Source organism: Lepus europaeus, chromosome 3, assembly GCF_033115175.1.
Source record: "Lepus europaeus isolate LE1 chromosome 3, mLepTim1.pri, whole genome shotgun sequence".
NCBI classification, from domain to species: Eukaryota; Metazoa; Chordata; class Mammalia; order Lagomorpha; family Leporidae; genus Lepus; species Lepus europaeus.
The window spans coordinates 144850715-144868975 of NC_084829.1; the positions used below are offsets into that span (position 1 = coordinate 144850715).

General features: G+C 44.4%; 1 protein-coding gene and 1 long non-coding RNA gene across 2 annotated transcripts in view; both read right to left on the bottom strand.

Moving 5' to 3' along the window:
* The window catches only part of LOC133757144 (uncharacterized), a 91663-nt gene that overhangs the window by 35984 nt on the left and 37418 nt on the right, over window positions 1-18261 (bottom strand). The window lies entirely within an intron of this gene.
* SF3B5 (splicing factor 3b subunit 5) lies at window positions 3132-3849 on the bottom strand. The gene has a single exon (XM_062187756.1). It carries the CDS (start codon window positions 3717-3719, stop codon window positions 3459-3461), a length of 261 nt encoding a protein of 86 aa, XP_062043740.1. The 5' UTR covers window positions 3720-3849; the 3' UTR covers window positions 3132-3458.

Sequence of the window (18261 nt, forward strand, 5' to 3'; positions counted from 1 at the left end):
CCTGGCTCTTGGCTTCCGATTGGCACAGCTCCGGCCATTACGGCCAGTTGGGGAGTGAACCATCAGATGGAAGACCATTCTCTCTGCCTCTCCTCTCTCTGTGTTACTCTGACTTTTGAATAAATAAATCTTTTTTTAAAAAGTTAAAAAAAAAAAAAGAAAAATGGCTTTTAGAAAGATTTATTTATTTATTTACTTGAAAGGCAGAGTGATAGAGACAGGAAGGAAGGAGAGAGAGAAAGAGAAATCTTCCATCTACTGGTTCACTCCTCAGACAGCTGCAACAGCCAGGTCTGAGCCAGGCTAAGCCAAGGAGCAGAAACTCCATCTGGGTTTCTCATAAGGAAAGGAGGAACTCCAGTACTTGGGCATTACTTGTTGTCTTCCCAAGTACATTAGCAGGAAGCTGGGTCAGAAGTGCATAATAGCCAGGGCCCAAACCATGAACTTCCACATAGGACACAGGCTTCCCAAGTGGAGGTTTAACCTGCTATGCCACGATGACCACCCCCCCCCACCCCGTAAAATTATTTCTTGAAGACATTTTCCTCATTAAATTATTTGCTTTGGAAAATAGTTTCCATAAAAACATTTTTGCTAGCATGGGATGGTTATTATTTTAAATTAATTGCTGAATGTTTTAAAATACTGTCTTAATTTCTACATGGTAAATTTCAACAGCTATAACCAACATAAACAAAGGCTCTCTGCAGTCTTCAATAATTGATTTTTTAAAAGTGTAATGTCCTGAAAGCAAAATGTTTGAGAACTATTAATCTAAAGTATGTCAGGGGAAGCCAGTGCTCTGGCTCAGCAGGTTAAGCTGCCACCCGCAATGCTGACATCTCACATTGGAGCACCAGTTTGAGTCCTGCCTGCTCCACTTTAGATGCCGCTCCCTGTTAATGGACCTGAGAAAGCAGCGGAAGATGGCCCCATTGCTTGCACACTTGCCACCCCACATGAGATACCCAAGAGTTCCCAGCTCCTGGCTTCAGCCTGGTCCAGCCCCAGATGTTTGGCTTTTTGGGAAGTGCACCAGTGCATGGAAAATATCTGATTCTGCCTTTCAAATAAATAAATTTTAAAACAAAGAAAAAAAGATGCCTCTTGAAACTGCAGCCCACATCTTATTATCTGGGTTCAAGTCCTGGCTCCATCTCTAATCTTCTTACTGTTGTGCACCCTGGGAGGCAGCAGGCGATAGCTCAAGTAATTGGGTCCTGCCATCCACATGGGAGAATGGATTGAGCTCTGGACTCCTCGTTTCAGCCAGCCCCAGTCCTGACTGTTCTGTTCATTGGGGAGTGAACCAGTGGATGGGAAATCTCCATCTGTCTCTCTGCCTTTCAAATTAAAAAATAAACTATATTGGTGCAACAGTTTGGCATAGCAATTATGCCATTTGGGATGCCTGAAACCTCTTCCAGCGTACCTATGTTCAAGTCCTGACTCTGCTTCAGATTCTAGCTGCCTGCTAAGACAGCAGGTGATGGTTCAAGTAGTTGGGGCACCCACATGGGAAACCCAGATTGAATTCTGGGCTTCTGACTTTGGTCTGGCCCAGCCCTGGCTCTTGAGGGCATTTGGAGAGTGAATCAGGACAGAAAATCTCTTTTCTGCCTTTCAGTAAAGGAAAAACTTTAAAAATGCTCAATCATTTCATTTTTCTGCTTAAAAACCTTCCCATTATTCTTCTCTTACTTCCTCAGATATCCTTATATTGGCTGACAAAGCTCCATTCTTTTTTTTTTTTTTTTAAGATTTATTTATTTATTTGAAAGAGTTACAGAGAGGCAGAGGCAGAGAGAGAGAGAGGGAGAGAGAGAGTCTTTTATCTGCTGGTTCACTCCCCCAAATGGCTCCAAAGCCAGCGCTGCACTGATCTGAAGCCAGGAGCCAGGAGCTTCTTCTGGGTCTCCCACACAGGTACAGGGCCCAAGCACTTGGGCCATCTTCTACTGCTTTCCCAGGCCATAGCAGAGAGCTGGATGGGAAATGAAACAGTGAGGACACGAACCAGCACTCATACAGGATGCCAACGCTGCAAGCCGAGGCTTTACCTGCAACACCACAGTGCCAGCCCCATGTGTTGCTTTTCTACTCTCCCTCTTTCTCACTGCCTTCAGCCTTACTTCTTTGCCATTCCTACAGTAAGTCAAGCACACTGCCAGACTTAGGACTATCACACCGGCAGTTCCCTCTGCTTCGCTGTTTCCCTCATTTCCTTCGTCTTTGCTATGTGCCACGATCTCAATAATCTAAGTATCATATTTAAAACTGTAAACCTATCTGCTCTCAATCCCTAGCATCTTCTAACACTTGCTGATTATATCCACACTTTGGCCTTGTTTACCAGCATAATGTAAGCCCCCAAAGTCTAGAAAAAAAGCCTGTCACATAAAGCCCAACAAATATGTTAAGTGATGAAACAACTTGCTTATCAGCTTGTCATTTCTGAAGAATGGCCAGAAATTCCCAAGAAAGGATGTGGTTTAAAATGGAAGAAAAAGGTAGAATAACAAAAAACCTCAAACCTGAAGGCACTATGGATCTGAAAATTTTTTCTTGGAGTAAATCTGAGTTCTGAACACAAGGAGGCTTCACAAAGTTGGTGAAAAATGGAATTAAAAGTTGAATTTTCTAGGGGCTTTAAAAATTTATTTTAAAGTCAGAAATACAGAGTCGGAGAAAGACAGAGAATCTTCCATCTGCTGGTTCACTCCCCAAATGGCCGCGATGGCCAGGACTGGGCTAAACAGAAACCTGGAGCTTCTTCCGGGTCTCCCACATGGGTGTCTGTGGCCCAAGCACTTCGGCTACCCTTCTCTGCTTTCCCAGGAGCATTAGCAAGAAGTTGGCTCGGAAGTGGAGCGTCCAGGACTCCAACCAGCTGTCCATGTAGGATGCTGGCACTGTAGGCCGAGGCTTAACCTTCTAGGCCACAGCCCTTCCGGGGTCTTTCTGAAGCTCCCCAAAGGGCATGCGGGGCGGATTTCAGTGCCTGGCAATGCAGGCTGGTCCTGTGCCCTCCACCCACCCTCTCCTACTTGCACACTCACAGAACCTTTGGTTCCCTGAGTCCTCCCCAGCCCTCTCCCCTGGAACACAAACAGATCAGACCAAGAGACTTCACAGTTTCTAAACTTTATGAAAAAGGCAACGCGACAATCAACTAAATCAAACACGAGCCTCCAAATCCCCTCACTCCAGTGCCGTCTTCCCCAACGCCCGCCAGCTCTAGGACGTCTTCACCCGCAGTTCTCAGGGAGCCCTGGCGGTCCTGGTGCTGCGTCCCGAGGGATCCCCACGAAGACAACACCGGCGGGACACCCCGGCGAGCCCTTCTGCACCCGGAAGGCCGGAGAAGCAAGGAGTCGCGGAAGAACCAGTGCACTGGAGGCAGGAACGCGCGGGCAATGCCGGCGATCGGGAGGCTCGCTGGAGGAGGCGCCGTCTCAGTTTTCCTCGGGCTTGTCAGCTGGGGGGCCGCAAGGCTGCAGCATCTTCTCCATCAAGTTGAAGCGCACTCGCGCTTTGCTCTCATTCTCCGCGATGGCGAAGTAGTTGAGAAGGTCGAAGTGGCCCATGTAGGAGCAGTAGGAGTCGCGGTGCTGGTTCACCAGCCACTCCCACTTGGTGGTGTCGGCGTGGCCCGTGCCGATGTACTTGGACTGCAGGTGCTCCAGCTGGCTGTGGATGGTGTAGCGGTCTGTCATCTTGCCGCTTTCCCTTTCGCTCCGAAGTCAGAAGTCGCACGAGGGTTAGGAACCGCTCTCGGGTTTCCCGCCGGAGGAAGACCAGCACCCGGAACCGGCAGCCTCGCTCAGTCGCAGAGAAATTGCGTCAGAGCGACGGCGCGGCGTAGCGCCTCAGTCATAGGGCGCGGAACCGGAAGCACATTTTGAAGCGGTATTGGAGTTGCCCAGGCGACACTGAAACTGTCCCGCCCCTTTACAGAGTCCCGCCCCCCTCGGAGAGCGTGGCATGATGGTCCACTTGGTGGTCCGTGGGTGGCCCTGTACTGACGTAGCGTCTTGCATGCTGGGATTTGTGGTTTCTTCCGAGACCGCGGTTCAACAGCTTAATGGAGGGCAGAACCCGAGAGGCGGGGAGCATGCGTAGTCGGCCCGGTGCCGAGAGAAAGTGGGCCAGTGGGCCAGTGGCACAGGCAACCGGGAAAATAAACCGTTGGTGTAATCAGGCGCTGACGAGGCGGCACGGTCGTCCCTTCATAGTAGGGGTGGATTACTGAGGTCGGCAAACGCGACCTCTGGTCCCGCGCGTGCCTGGCGGGGCCGCCGTTGCCGCTCCGTGACCCTGGCACAGCCCCGGGCCGAGTCGTGTGGGCGCCTCCGGCGCACACTCCTCCCGGTCTCGCGTGTCGGGCAGGTGGCCCCCGGCGCCCCCGGCCCGCGTCCCCGCCCGGAAAGCCTTTGTTCCCGCGGCGACGTCTGCCTCCGGTTGGCTCCTCCTTTGCATCTCATTTTCGCTTTATGGTTTACCTTTTGGTTTAGAATTCACGGCGGTAGAAATACTTGAGGAAAAAACAAACCCATGCTTCTCTTAGGGTATCCTTTTTGGATATTCGTGCAGCCGGATAGAGATCCTACATGATATTTTTAAAATTGATTAATTTTCTATGCAATCTCCAATTTAAAACCAAGGTTTTTTTTTTCATTTTCAATTATCTTTATATACAGAAGATCGACTCAGTATATACTAAGTAAAAATTTCATCAGTTTGTACCCACACAGAAACACAAAGTGTAAAAATACTGTTTCAGTACTAGTTATAGCATTACTTCACATTGGACAACACATTAAGGACAGATCCCACATGAGATGTAAGTACACAGTGACTCCTGTTGTTGACTTAACAATTTGACACTCTTGTATTTTTTGCCATTAAAAATTATATTCTGGGGCAGTGCTGGCATACCATATGGGCACCAGTTTGACTCCCGGTTGCTTCACTTCGATCCAGCTCTCTGCTGTGGCCTGGGAAAGCAGTAGAAGATGGCTCAAGTCCTTAGGCCCCTACACCTGCGTGGGAGACCTGGAAGAAGCTCCTGGCTCCTGGCTTTAGATTGGACTGGGCACAGCTCCAGCTGTTGCATCCATCTGTGGAGTGAACCAGCGGATGGAAGAACTCTCTCTCTCTCCCTCTATTTCTACCTCTACCTCTACTTCTCTGTAACTCTGCCTTTTGAATAAATAAATAAGTTTAAAAAAAAAAAAAAAGAAGGAAGGAAGGAAGGAAAGAAACGATGCTCCACAAATGGTCTTGTCCATTCCTTCTTACATGAGTTCATTAATGCATACGGCCAGGAATAAAATTCCCAAGACAGAGGGATAAGTTTCTTCAAGCTTTACTAGGTGTTTTGAAATTCCTCTTCAAAATGGTTATGCCAGTGGTCTTGGGCTGCTGGCTATAACATTTAAAAAATATTATTTAAGAATTTGAATAGTTTAAGGCACGTGTTTAGCCTAGAGACGAAGATGTTGGTTGAGGCACTCGTGTCCCATGTTGGAGTTGCCTGGGTTCGATTTCCAGCTCTGGCTACCAATCCCAGCCTCCTGCTCGTGTAATGCCTGGGAGGCAGCAGTGATGGTCCAGGATGTTGGGTTCCAGTTACCAGCCTGGGAGACCTGCACTGTGTTCCCAGCTCTGGCCCTAGCTCTGGCCCAGCTGCAACCACCATGAGCACTTGGGGAGTGAGCTGGTGGTTGGGAACTATTTCTCTCTGCATCTCAATATTTTAAAGAATTTATTTATTGGGACTGGCACTGTGACATAGTAGGCTAAGCCTCTGCCTGTGGCACCAGCATCCCATATGGGTGCCGGTTCTAGTTCCACCTGCTCCTCTTCTGATCCAGCTCTCTGCTTATGGCCTGGGAAAGCAGTAGAAGATGTTTGGGCCTCTGTACCCATATGGGAGACCTGGAAGAACTCCTGGTTCCTGGCTTTGGCTGATGTGGCCATCCAGGGAGTGAACTAGCAAATGGAAGACTTTTCTCTCTGTCTCTCCCTCCATCTGTTTATAGCCCTACCTCTCAAATAAATAAATAAATTCTTAAAAAAATTAATAAATTTTTTTAAATTTTTAAATAAATTTTTAAAATTTAAATAAAATTTATTTATTTATTTGAAAGACAGAGTTACACAGAGAGATAAGGGTTAGAGAGGGAGCAAGAGGGATCTTCCATCCTCTGATTCACTCCCCAAATGTCCACAATGACTAGGGTTGGGACAGGCTGAACCCAGGAGCCAGAGTTTCATCTGGTTCTCCCACATGGGTGCAGGAGCCCAAGTATTTGGGCCATCTTCTACTGCTTTCCCAGGTGCATTAGTGGGGAGCTGGATTGAAGTGGAACAGCTGGGGCTCAAATTAGCATCCACATGGGGTGATGGTGTCATAGATGGTCACTTAACCTGCTGCACCACAATACTGGCTCTCTCAAATAAATAATTTTTAAAAAATATTTTGAATAATCAAGGCATCATTCAATAATAAAGAATTAGGGGCCGGCACTGTGCATTAGTGAGTAAAGCAGCCACCTACAGTGCCAGCATCCCATATGGGTGCCAGTTCGAGTCCTGGCTGCTCTATTTCTGATTGGCTCTCTGCTGTGGCCTGGGAAAGCAGTAGAAGATGGCTTAAGTCCTTGGTCTCCTGCACCCACATGGGAGACCTGGAAGAAGCTCCTGGTTCCTGGCTTTGAATTGGCCCAGCTTCGACCGTTGCGGCCAATTGGGGAGTGAACCACCAGATTCTCTTTCTCTCTCTGCCTCTCCTTCTCTCTCTGTGTACCTCTGAATTTCAAATAAATAAATCTAAAAACAAACAAACACACAAAAAAACCAAGTATATTCATTGGGCAAATTCCTAGTAGCAGAATTAGAACACTGCTCAAAAAATAAAACAGCTGTTGTGAACACCCTTCATACATCCATGTGCTTCAAACCAGTGATTTTGAAATGTCTAATGCTTCCAGAAATTTTATTCAATTTTATTATTATTTCAGAAAAACATGAACTTTAAATGGAAATTAAACTTGTATTTCCTGTGGTGAAAAACTATTTTAGATCTCATTTTTGTCTATTATACAAAGTACAATGGTACTTTGAAAAATTCACTTTATGAGAAAACTATATATGTATTTCAAGACTTTTTCTTTGCAGCAAAATAAATTTATCTTTTAATTCCATTCTCCACGAATCTTTTGAAGTATCCTCTTATTAACAGAACTTCATAAATACATGTGTTGAAACAATGTTTGACACTAGAGGTCGCCAAAACAGTATTTTTATAATTAGGCACCCTGGGGCCTAGATGCTGAAGACAAGACTTGTTTGCGTCGTGTGTGTATGTGTGTATGTGTGTTTAACAATCTCTTTATTTATTTGAAAGAGTTATGAAGAGAGAGAGAGAGAGATCTTACATCTGCTGGTTGACTTCCCTGATGACCACAACCGCTGGGGCTGGTTAGGCCCAAGCAAGGAGCCAGGAGTTTCTTCCAGGTCTCCCTCCTGGGTAGCAGGGTTCCAAACCTTTGGGCCATCTTCTGCTACTTTTTCCAGGCCATTAACATGGGCTAACACTGTCACCTTGGTGATTAAGTTTCAACAGATCAATTTGGGGGCTATGTGACATTTCACTCACAGAAAATAATTAAGCATCACAATATGTTATTTCTCATGCTGTTGCTCAGAGGCAAATCATCTTTTTTTTTTTCTTTTTTAAAGAATTATTTATTTATTTGAAAGGCAGAGTTACAGAGAGGCAGAGGCAGAGAGAGAGAGAGAGAGAGGTCTTCTATCCACTGGTTCACTCCCCAAATGTCTGCAACAGCCAGGGCTGAGCCAATCCGAAGCCAGGAACCAGGAGCTTCTTCTGGGTCTCCCACATGGGTCCTGGGGACCAAGGACTTGGACCATCTTCTGCTTTCCCAGCACATAGCAGAGAGCTGGATCAGAAGAGGAGCAGCTGGGACTCAAACCGGCACCCATAAGGGATGCCAGCACTGCAGGAGACGGCTTAGCCTACTACACCACAGCACCAGCCCCAGGCAAATCATCCTTAAATGTATAAGGAGAAAGAGGTTTCTGGAATAAAAAATGGAATCTGGGATAAGGCGCTGTGTAACTTCAGTGAAAGGAATAAACAGGTACAAGGGTGGGACATGCTAGGGAGGGGTGAGCACTGGGCCAACAGTGATTTGGAGGCCACTCTATATGGTGACATTTACCTGTGTTCTGAGGGTGAGGACACGCCTGCTATGCTGAGGACTCTCGAAGAGCAGTCCAAGTGTGGAACAAAAGCCCTGATGTGTGGAGAAACCTCAGCATTCTAGGAACTGCTAGACAAGTGGAGCAGCAGGATAGAGAAACATTCACAGTGGCTGAGGGTGGAAATGGCAGCCGTGGTCGGATAATGCAGGGCCTTGTTTGAATGTAGACCTGTTGGGAGCTCCCAAGGAGTGGGGCTTGAGCTTTGACCATGCTAAAGATAACTTTTGGGGGAAGAAAGCACTTTGCACCCTCAATTTCCACGGGGACTTGTTGGGGGTGAAGGAAGAGTTGGAAGCCAGCAGAGCACGATGACATCCCATCTGCAGCAAGGACACTTTGAGAGTGAAGAAGAGAGCTCTCCAAACCCAACACAAGTCAAACCTTGTGTCAAGATACACGTGAGGATGCTGTGCCCCTTGTCCCCGCCCTTGCCTGACCCTTGCTGTGGGCACACTGGCCACACAGGCTTCTACCTCTGTGTCCTTTCTTGCCTTGTCTCTTTTGCCTAGAGTGTTTTTTTTTTTCCCCCCAGGTGGCTGTATGAGGATGAACCTTGCTTCCTTTCAGTCTTTACTCACAATGTCTTTCTCTGAATAATGCTTTTTTATGTTTTATCCACCTTTTTAAGTTTTTTTTAACTTTTATTTAATAAATTTCCAAAGTACAACTTTTGAATTATAGCAGCTTCCCCCCCCATAACCTCCCTCCCACCCACAACCATCCCATCTCCCACTCCCTGCCCCATCCCATTTTCATCATGATTCATTTTCAATTATCTTTATATACAGAAGATCAACTTAGTATTTACTAAATAAAGATTTCAACAGACTGTACCCACAAAGACAAAGTATAGAGTACTGTTTGAGTAGTAGTTTTACCGTTAATTCGCATAGTACAACACATTAAGGACAGAGGTCCTATATGGGGAGCAGGTGCACAGTGACTCCTGTTGTTGATTTAACAATTGACACTCTTATTTATGACATCAGTAATCACCCGAGGCTCTTGTCATGAGCTGCCAAGGCTATGGAAGTCTCTTGAGTTCACCAACTCTGATCTTGTTTAGACAAGGCCATATTCAAAGTGAAAGTTCTCTCCCTTTAGAGAAAGGTACTGCCTTCTTTGATGGCCCATTCTTCCTGCTGGGATCTCACTCACAGAGATCTTTCATTTAGGTTATTTTTTTTTTTTTTTTGCCACAGTGTCTTGGCTTTCCATGCCTGCTAAACTCTCATGGGCTTTTTAGCCAGATCTGAATGCCTTAAGGGCTGATTCTGAGGTCAGAGTGATGTTTAGGGCATTTGCCATTCTATGAATCTGCTGCGTATCCTGCTTCCTATGTAGGATCATTCTCTTTTTTAATTCTATCAATTATAAATAATGCTTTTAAATGTGTATTTTCTATATGAGAGGGAGAGAGGAATGGTGAAAGAAGGAGGGGAACTGAGAGAGTGCTCCCATCCTTTGGTTTACTCCCCAAATGTTTGTGATGTCTGGGGCTGCACCAAGTGGAAGCCCAGAGCCAGGCATTGAATATAGCTCTTCCAGGGGACCAAGTACTTGAGCCATAACTCGCTGCCTTATAGGGTGGGCAACAGCAGGAATCTGGAGTTGGGAGTAGAGCCAGGACTTGAAACCAGGCACTCTAATATGAGATGTGGGCATCTTAACAACCAGCCCAAATGCCTGTCTCACAATCTAATTTTTCCCCAGTGAGGCCTTTTCTGGCCAATTTATCTAAAATTGCAAACCTGTTGCTCCTTTACCAATGTTTCCTACCCCATGTCCTTTAGTTCCTTTTAGTGCTTAGTAATAATGTAGCTTTTTTTTAAAAAAGAAAAGATTTATTTATTTATTTGAAAGGCAGTGTTACAGAGAGGCAGAGAAAGAGAAAGAGAGAATCTTCCATCCACTAGCCCACTCCCCAAATGGCAGGAGCTGAGCTGATCTGAAACCAGGATCCAGGAGCTTCTTCTGGGTTTCCCACTTGGGTGCAGGGGCCCAAGGACTTGGGCCATACTCTGCTGCTTTCCTAGGTGTGATAGCAGGGAGCTGGATCAAAAGTGGAGCAGCCAGGATTCGAACTGCAGGTGGCAGCTTTATCCGCTATGCCACAATGCTGGCCCCATATTGTAGCTCTTTTTTTTTTTTTAAAGATTTTATTTGTTTATTTGAGAGGTAGAGTTACAGACAGTGAGAGGGAGAGATAGAGAGAAAGGTCTTCACCCATTGGTTCACTTTCCAAATGGCTGCAAAGGCAGGAGCTGTGCTGATCCGCAGCCAGGAGACAGGAGCTTCTTCCAGGTCTCCCACGTGGGTGTAGGGGCCCAGGGCTTTAGGCCATCTTCCACTGCTTCCAGGCCATAGCAGAGAGCTAGATCGGAAGTGGAGCAATCGGGACTCAAACTGGCGCCCATATGGCATGCCAGCACTGCAGGCGAGGGCTTAATCCGCCACGCCACAGTGCCAGCCCCAGTGCTTACTTCTTGAATGAATGAATAAATGATGTTAATGATAGTTTCTTGAGTGATAGCTAAGAATTGGAAATGAGTGCCAATAATAAAAGAATAAGTACACAAAATGTGGTGGCCTCACAACATGTACTTTTTAGGAATTGTATATCTAGTATAGACATGAAAAAGTGACCATTATATATTAAGGGGGGAAAAGGAACTATTGAAATAAGGAAATTATATAATTCAGTTTTTTAAAAACCTAGACACATGGCAAAACACACACCCTGTATCTGCACAGAGGAAGGATGGGAGACATTATTAACAGAATGAAATGGGATGATGGGGGTGGAATTAGATAGTGATAGAGGGTGTTTTATTTGAATCTTTTTAGATGAGCATGCATTGTCTTTGAAGTAAAAACAAACAAACAAAAAAAACAACCAAATAGATACATTATTTAAAATGAAAAAGGGATTCTACCCCAAACCTATCAGAATGGATCAAAATTTAAAGTGTTGAAAATAGCACATATTGGCAAGATTTGGGGCAAGTAGTGTCCTCAACTGCTTTGGAAAAATTATTTTACTGTGTCTGTTAAAGCTGTGGAATATATGCTGTATAGAAATACATTCAAATGTTGCACAAAAATCCAAGAATAACAAGCAAAACTTTTCACAGAGAACATGAAAGCCAAAATGGAATCAACTCAAATGCCCATGAACAGAAAAAAAAGGTTCAATAGTTTGTGGTATACTCATATAGGGGAATATTATATAGTAATGACAGGAAATGAATGATAGTTACTTGCAATAACATGGCTGACTTTTTTTTTAATGTTTAATCATTTTTATTTATTTGGAAAGTGGAGAGAGAGAGAGAGAGAGCGCACGCTCTTCTACCTCTAACTGCCTGGACTGGGCCCAAGCTGGGCTGGGCCAGGCTGAAGTCATGAGCCTAGAACTCCATTCTAGGTCTCCCATATGGGTGGCAGGGACACAGGTATTTGGGCCATCATCTGCCTCCTTACAAGGTGCACTTTAGCAGTAACATGAATCACAAGTGAGCGAAGTGGAACTCAGACCAGACTCTATGCTATGGAATGTAGCATCCCTAGTGACAGCTTAACCACAGTGCCAAGTGTTAGTCTTGAATGTTCTGTTTCTGGATCAGTTTTTGGTTACACTGGTGTGATCACTATGAAAATTCATCAAACTGTACACATACAGTCTGTACACTTTTCTGTGCACATGTTAAACTCCAATTTAAATTACAATAAGAACCAACAAGTTATTTTTTTCCACAAAAAGCTTCCAGAATTTTTTCACATTCTTAATCTATTTTGAGAAGAGCCTACTAAAATTTTATTTGTCCTCCAAAGCCCCACTTCAATGCGTCTCTTTCCATTGAAGACTTGATTAATTTTTCTCTTCTCTAAACATTCCAAAACCTGCTCATTTTCTGGGTACCAATGGAGTGTCTCTTATTTGAATATAAACTCCTTTGAGTGTAACTGTTTTCTCCATTATATTAGCATAATGACCCACCCACAGTAGGAATTCAATAACTACTTGTTAAATGAGAATATGGTGCTCACAGTGGACTAGGCAGGGAGATTATTAAAATCTTAAAGCATCCCCCTGGATTTCAGACTAATCATCTCAAAAGCATGGCCATCCTTTATTCTAAGCCCAAGCAATAGGAATTTTAAGAAAATAATTTTCTATGGAGATAATAACTCCAGAGAAAAAGACCCATGACAAAGCTTTACAAAATTATGAACACACTAATTGTAATTGTTTCGGAGCTGCTTCAGAGAGTTATCTAGAAACATTGCCTGGAATGGTCTTTCTTGGCAGAGGTAGTTCTACTGAGGTGCTTGATCAGCAGTACTTACAGAATGGAATACGGAATGTGAGAACAAGAGGGGAAATGCCTGGGACTGACCGCTAGTGCAAATACTGAACACTTCAGATATTTGATGAAAGATGCCATTCATTGTAGTATACCTGGGGTGGAAGTCACCAGTGAGTCCACAGCAAAGAAGCTGGGCTTATTCCTCTCCTTTGCTTTGAATTTGACCGAGTATAAGATTTGTCTGGTTCCTAGGAAAGACTTAATGCTGCTAAATTCTAATTCACACAGAGAAGTCATTTGACCTTAAATTTTCTTAAGGTTTATTTATTTGGAAGTGAAATCCCCAGTGGCTGCAATGGGCTGAGTGAGGCTGAAGCCAGGAGCCAGGAACTTCATCTGGGTCTCCCACATGGGTGCAGGGGTCCAAACACCTGGGTCATCTTCCACTGCTTTTCCCAGGCCATTAGCAGGGAGCTGGTTCAGAAGTGGAGCAGCTGGGACACAAACTAGCACCTCTATGGGTTGCCAGCATTGCAGGTGGCAGCTTTACCTAGTGTGCCACAATGCCAACCCCTTACCTTTAATTATAAGAACGGGTATGTGTTAGAAGAAAAATGATCATGGGCATATCCTTATCAAATTGTGGTTTTTAATTTACAAGCTCTGCTTACTCTCAGAAGGCAACCAGGTTTCAAAATGTTGTGATTTTGTTTGTATCACATTTTCTTCATATGTCACCTGTGAGTCTGAACGACCTGTGCTCAACATATGTCTTCAGTGGCACCAGAAGACAAAGACACAGATGCAGGCCTAACATTCTTAATGTTGTTAATTTATTTCTGGTAGCTTAAGGCTGAAAGGGGATTTGGGGGTGGAAGAGATTGACATCCACACCCATAGATAGTGACAATGCTGCCTTTCCTTTCTCACTCTTTTGACAACGTCTTCAGCTTATGTAAACCCATATGCCAAGCTGTTCCAAGTCTCCCTACTTCTAAGTAGATATCAACCTCTTAGTCTGTCTTATAAAGATATTCTGGCATCAGGGTCAGAGTGCTGCCCTAATGATGAATTTCTGTGAGTTAACTGCTTCAGTTGCTTAAGGAACTGACTTATTCAGTCAAAGCCCCATCTTGGGGCCCTGAAGATGGCAAAATTCTGCATGGGCATACCCTTTTATTTCTGTTTTTGTGTCTCTCTATTTGCTAGGATTGTCTTTATATTTGGCTTAATCCTTGTATTTTGAAAGACAAGAGAAACACCTGCAGTTCTGTCCTATTTTAATGTGATCCTGCCCAGAGACCAAGGCAAGTGGGAGGCTTCCCATGGGGCCCTCACTTCAGACAGATCCACTATGGCTCCCCTCCAACTGTACCTTGCTCTGAGCGGGAGTCCATGGACAAAAGGAACATATTCACCTAGATCTGCACCCTTATTCTCCCCATTTAACCAAACCCTGGCTCAAATGCATACATTTTTTTGAAACACAAATTCCAGGAATAAACAGCTCCAATTCTACTTCCAAGCTTGTTCACAGTTCCTCTCTAGGTCTCCACTCCCAAAGTTTGACTCTGCCACTGACGTGCACACCCTGGGCCAGCAGTGCCCAAGGAATGGATGGTGGGTGGGGTGCTTAGCTTGTGAATACAGCCATGCAGGTGAGAAATTCTATCTGAAGAGTTTGTGCCTGGAGCTTCCTCTTAACTTAAAGCTTCATATATGTATTTTTTTTTTTGAAAGGCAGAGAGAGAAGACACACACAAAGAGAGAGAGCTTTCATCTGCTGGCCCACTCCCCAGATGCCTGCATGAACAGGGGTTGGGACAAGTAGAAACCAGGAGCCAATCTAGGTCACTCAATCCAGGTCACCCATGTGGGTGACCTGAACCATCACCTGCTGCCTTCAACTGTGCACATTTGTGGGAAATTGCAATGCAGAACAGAAATGGGAATTGAACTGAGGCACTCCGATATAGGAAACAGCTGCTCCAAGTGGTGGTTTAACCACCAGGCCAAACACCTGCCCCTAGAGTTGGTTTTTTAAAAAAAAAAGTCAGGGGGAGAGAGTCCAAGATGGCAGATTAGGGAACAACATACTGTGCTAAGCTAGGGATAAACAGTAAAAAACAAAACAAAACAAAAAAAAGAGTAAGAAGTGCACTCTCAGGGAAGAATTGGAGAGAAAACTGCCCTGGAAATCCTACAAGAGGAAGAGGAATGCTGTGGACCTGTAGCACGAACATGAACATAAGTACAACTGCAGCACCTGGGAGCCAGAGCAGGCGGCAGCTTGGAGATGGAGCCGAGACCGGACTGTAGGGATCTGGTGATATAGCCTGAGGGAGGGCGTGGTGAGTCCAGACTGGAGCCCCAGGGGCTGGCCGTCACTAGCGGTTTCCCGTGGACCCAGTGGAGGGAACAGGGCGCGCTTATCTCACTCCAGCCTCCCCACAACAGCGCTGGCTGCCCAGCTGAGAAAGGGCGGGCGGCATTTTGGGTTTGGGAGGCAGCTGTGGAAGCCTTTGTGCACGCACACAGCAACTGGCTGAGACAGGACACCATCCTCTCGGCAGCACTGGTGGCAGTGGCAGGGAGAGAGCAACACTTGGCCAGTGGCTCTTGTGTACACGTGATCAAGAGATTCTAGCAGAGGGAACAACCTGCAGTCCCCACGGACTTTGAGCCTGGCTGGGAGGTGGCTGGGCAACCACGTAGGATGGTGAAGCACGCGTAGCCTCCCAGGATCAAGACGCCTAGTTGGAGCTGTTTCAGGGAACATCTGCCTGTCTGATGACTGGACAGGCTGGCAGGGCAGAGAGAAACCTCTTCACCCAGCGACTGTGGGGGCCTTGCGTGCTGAGATGGTGGGAACTCATTGGTTACATGAGAAGGTGCATGGTGTACTTGGGTCTCTGGGCAATCACTGGGTGCGCTCCACACGCTTGGAGCTCTTTGGTTTCCTAGAGCAGGTCATTGCAGCAGGAACTGTGCTCACAGTGGAGACTGCACAGATCATTTGCGTGGTTCATACAGTGGTGAGGAAAACAATGGGGGCTAACACCAAGGCATTGAGATCTACCACACCCAACACGAGTGGTACCCTGGATACTTGCCCCACCCTGGAGCACTGACCAGAACTCCCTGGCCACACCCACCACACACTTCTTGGTATTCACTGAAAGTACAGAAATTCCTTGAATCCACAGAGGCATAACTCAAAGATAACAGACATCAGAGGTAAAAAAATGAAAATCAGCTTCATTTAGGTATTACCTAAAACAAATGCAGAAATTCAAGAAACAAGAATAAGGAAGACAACATGACCCCACAAAGGAACCCAACAACATTTCAATGTCAGAATGTAAAGATGAAGAGATTGAGGAAATACCAGAAATGGAATTCAAAAAATTAATCATAGGATTATTCAAAAGTAATCAGAAGCAAATCCATGAACTAAATATAGAGCCATACATGACATGAATGAAATTTTTTCCCATGACATTGAGATTTTATGAGAAATCAAAATGAAATACTAGAAATGAAGAATTCAGTAGATCAAATAAAAAAAAATACGTTGGAAAGCTGTAACAGAAGACTTGGCAAGGCAGAAGAAAGATTATCCAAATTACAAGACAAATCTTCAGAAACATTTCAATCAGATCCAAAAAAAAAATCTGAGAAGAAAACAGAAAACTTAAAAACATTGTTGGAGATTTATGGGATATTATCAAATGATCCAACATATGGGTCTTAGGAGTTCCTGAAGGTGTGGAAAGACAGAATGAACTAGAAGGCCTATTTTGTGAAATAATTACAGAAAAATCCCCCAATTTGAAGAAAGGGACGTCCAAGTACAAGAAGCACACAGAACTCCTAACAGACATGACCAGAAAAGATCTTCACCACAATACAATGTAGTAAAACTTTCCACAGTGAAACATAAAGAAAAGATTCTAAAATGTGCACAAGAGAAATCCAACAAGTATCGTGCAGTGCCGGCATCCCATATGGGCACTGGTTAGAGACCCAGCTCCTCCGCTTCCAATCCAGCCCTCTGCTATGGCCTGGGAAAGCAGTAGAATGTGCTTGGGTCCCTGCACCCATGTGAGAGACCCAGAAGAACTAACTCCTGGCTTCAGATCAGCCCAGCTCCAGCTGTTGCAGCCATCTAGGGAGTGAACCAATGGATGGAAGACCTCTCTCTCTCTCTCTCTCTCTCTCTGAGTGTCTCTCTGCCTCTGCCTCTCTGTAACTCTGCCTTTCAAATAAATAATAAATAATAAATATTTAAAAAAATAAATCAAAGAAAGAACTATAACAGGGGCCGGCACTGTGGAGTAGCAATGTAGAGCCACCACCTACAGTGCCAGCATCCCATATGGGTGCTGGTTTGAGTCCCATCTGCCTGGGAAGGCAGTGGAAAATGGTCCAGGTCCTTGGGCCCCTGCATCCATGTGGGAGACCTGGAAGAATCTCCTGGCTCTGGGCTTCGGATTGGCCCAGCTCTGCCTTTAAAATAAATAAATAAATCTTTAAAAAAATATTAAGGGATCAATTCAACAGGAAGATATGACTATAATAAATCTATATGCACCCAATTACAGGGTGCCTTACTATTTAAAAGAAATGTTAATGTATCTAAGGGGAGACATAGACTCCAATACAATAGTAATGGGAGACTTCAACAACCCACTTTCATCAAAGGACAGGTCAACTAGACATAAAATCAACAAAGAAACAACAGAGCTAACTGACACTCTAGACCAAATGGACATAACTGATAACTATAGAAATTTTCATTCTACAGATGCAGAATATACATTCATCTCATCAGTGCATGGAGCTTTCTCTAGGATAGACCATATGATAGGCCATAAAACAAGTCTGAAATCATACCTGGCATCTTCTCTGACCACAATAGAATGAAGCTGCAAATCAACAACTCAAGAATTTCTAGATCATATGCAAACTCATGGAGACTGAAACATGGTTCTGAATGAACAGTAAGTCTTAGAATAAATCAAAACAAAAATCAAGAAATTTCTGGAAACAAATGAAGATGACAATATCAAAACATATGGGATACAGCAAAAGCAGTGTTGAGAGGGAAGTTTATAGCAATTGGTGCCTACATCAAGAAACTGGAAAGGTACCAAATAAATGAGCTATCAGTGCATCTCAAGGACCTAGAAAAAGAACAACAAAACAAACCAAAAATTAGTAGGAGGAAATAAATAATTAAAATTAAAGAAGAAATAAACAAAATTGAAACAAAAAATACAAAAGATCAATGAGATGAAGAGCTGACTTTTTGAAAAAAGCAAAATTGATACACCATTGGCCTAACTAATCAAAAAAATATGAAGATCCAAATCAATAAAATCAGAAATGAAAAAGGAAATATAACAACAGATAACAATAGAAATAAAAAGAATTGGCAGAAATTACTACAAAGAGCCATATGTGAAAAAAAAATCAGGAAAACTAGAAGAAACAGATAGATACCTAGACACTTATAATATACCAAAATTGAGTCATGAAGACATAGAAAACAGAAACATACAAATCACCAAGATGGAAATTGAATCAGTAATAAAGACCCTACCAACAAAGAAAAGCCCAGGACCAGATGGTTTCACTGCTGAATTCTACCAGA

Bases quoted from the DNA above. Each gene is read 5' to 3' on its own strand.
- SF3B5 (XM_062187756.1), bottom strand. From the start codon at position 3,719: ATGACAGACCGCTACACCATCCACAGCCAGCTGGAGCACCTGCAGTCC.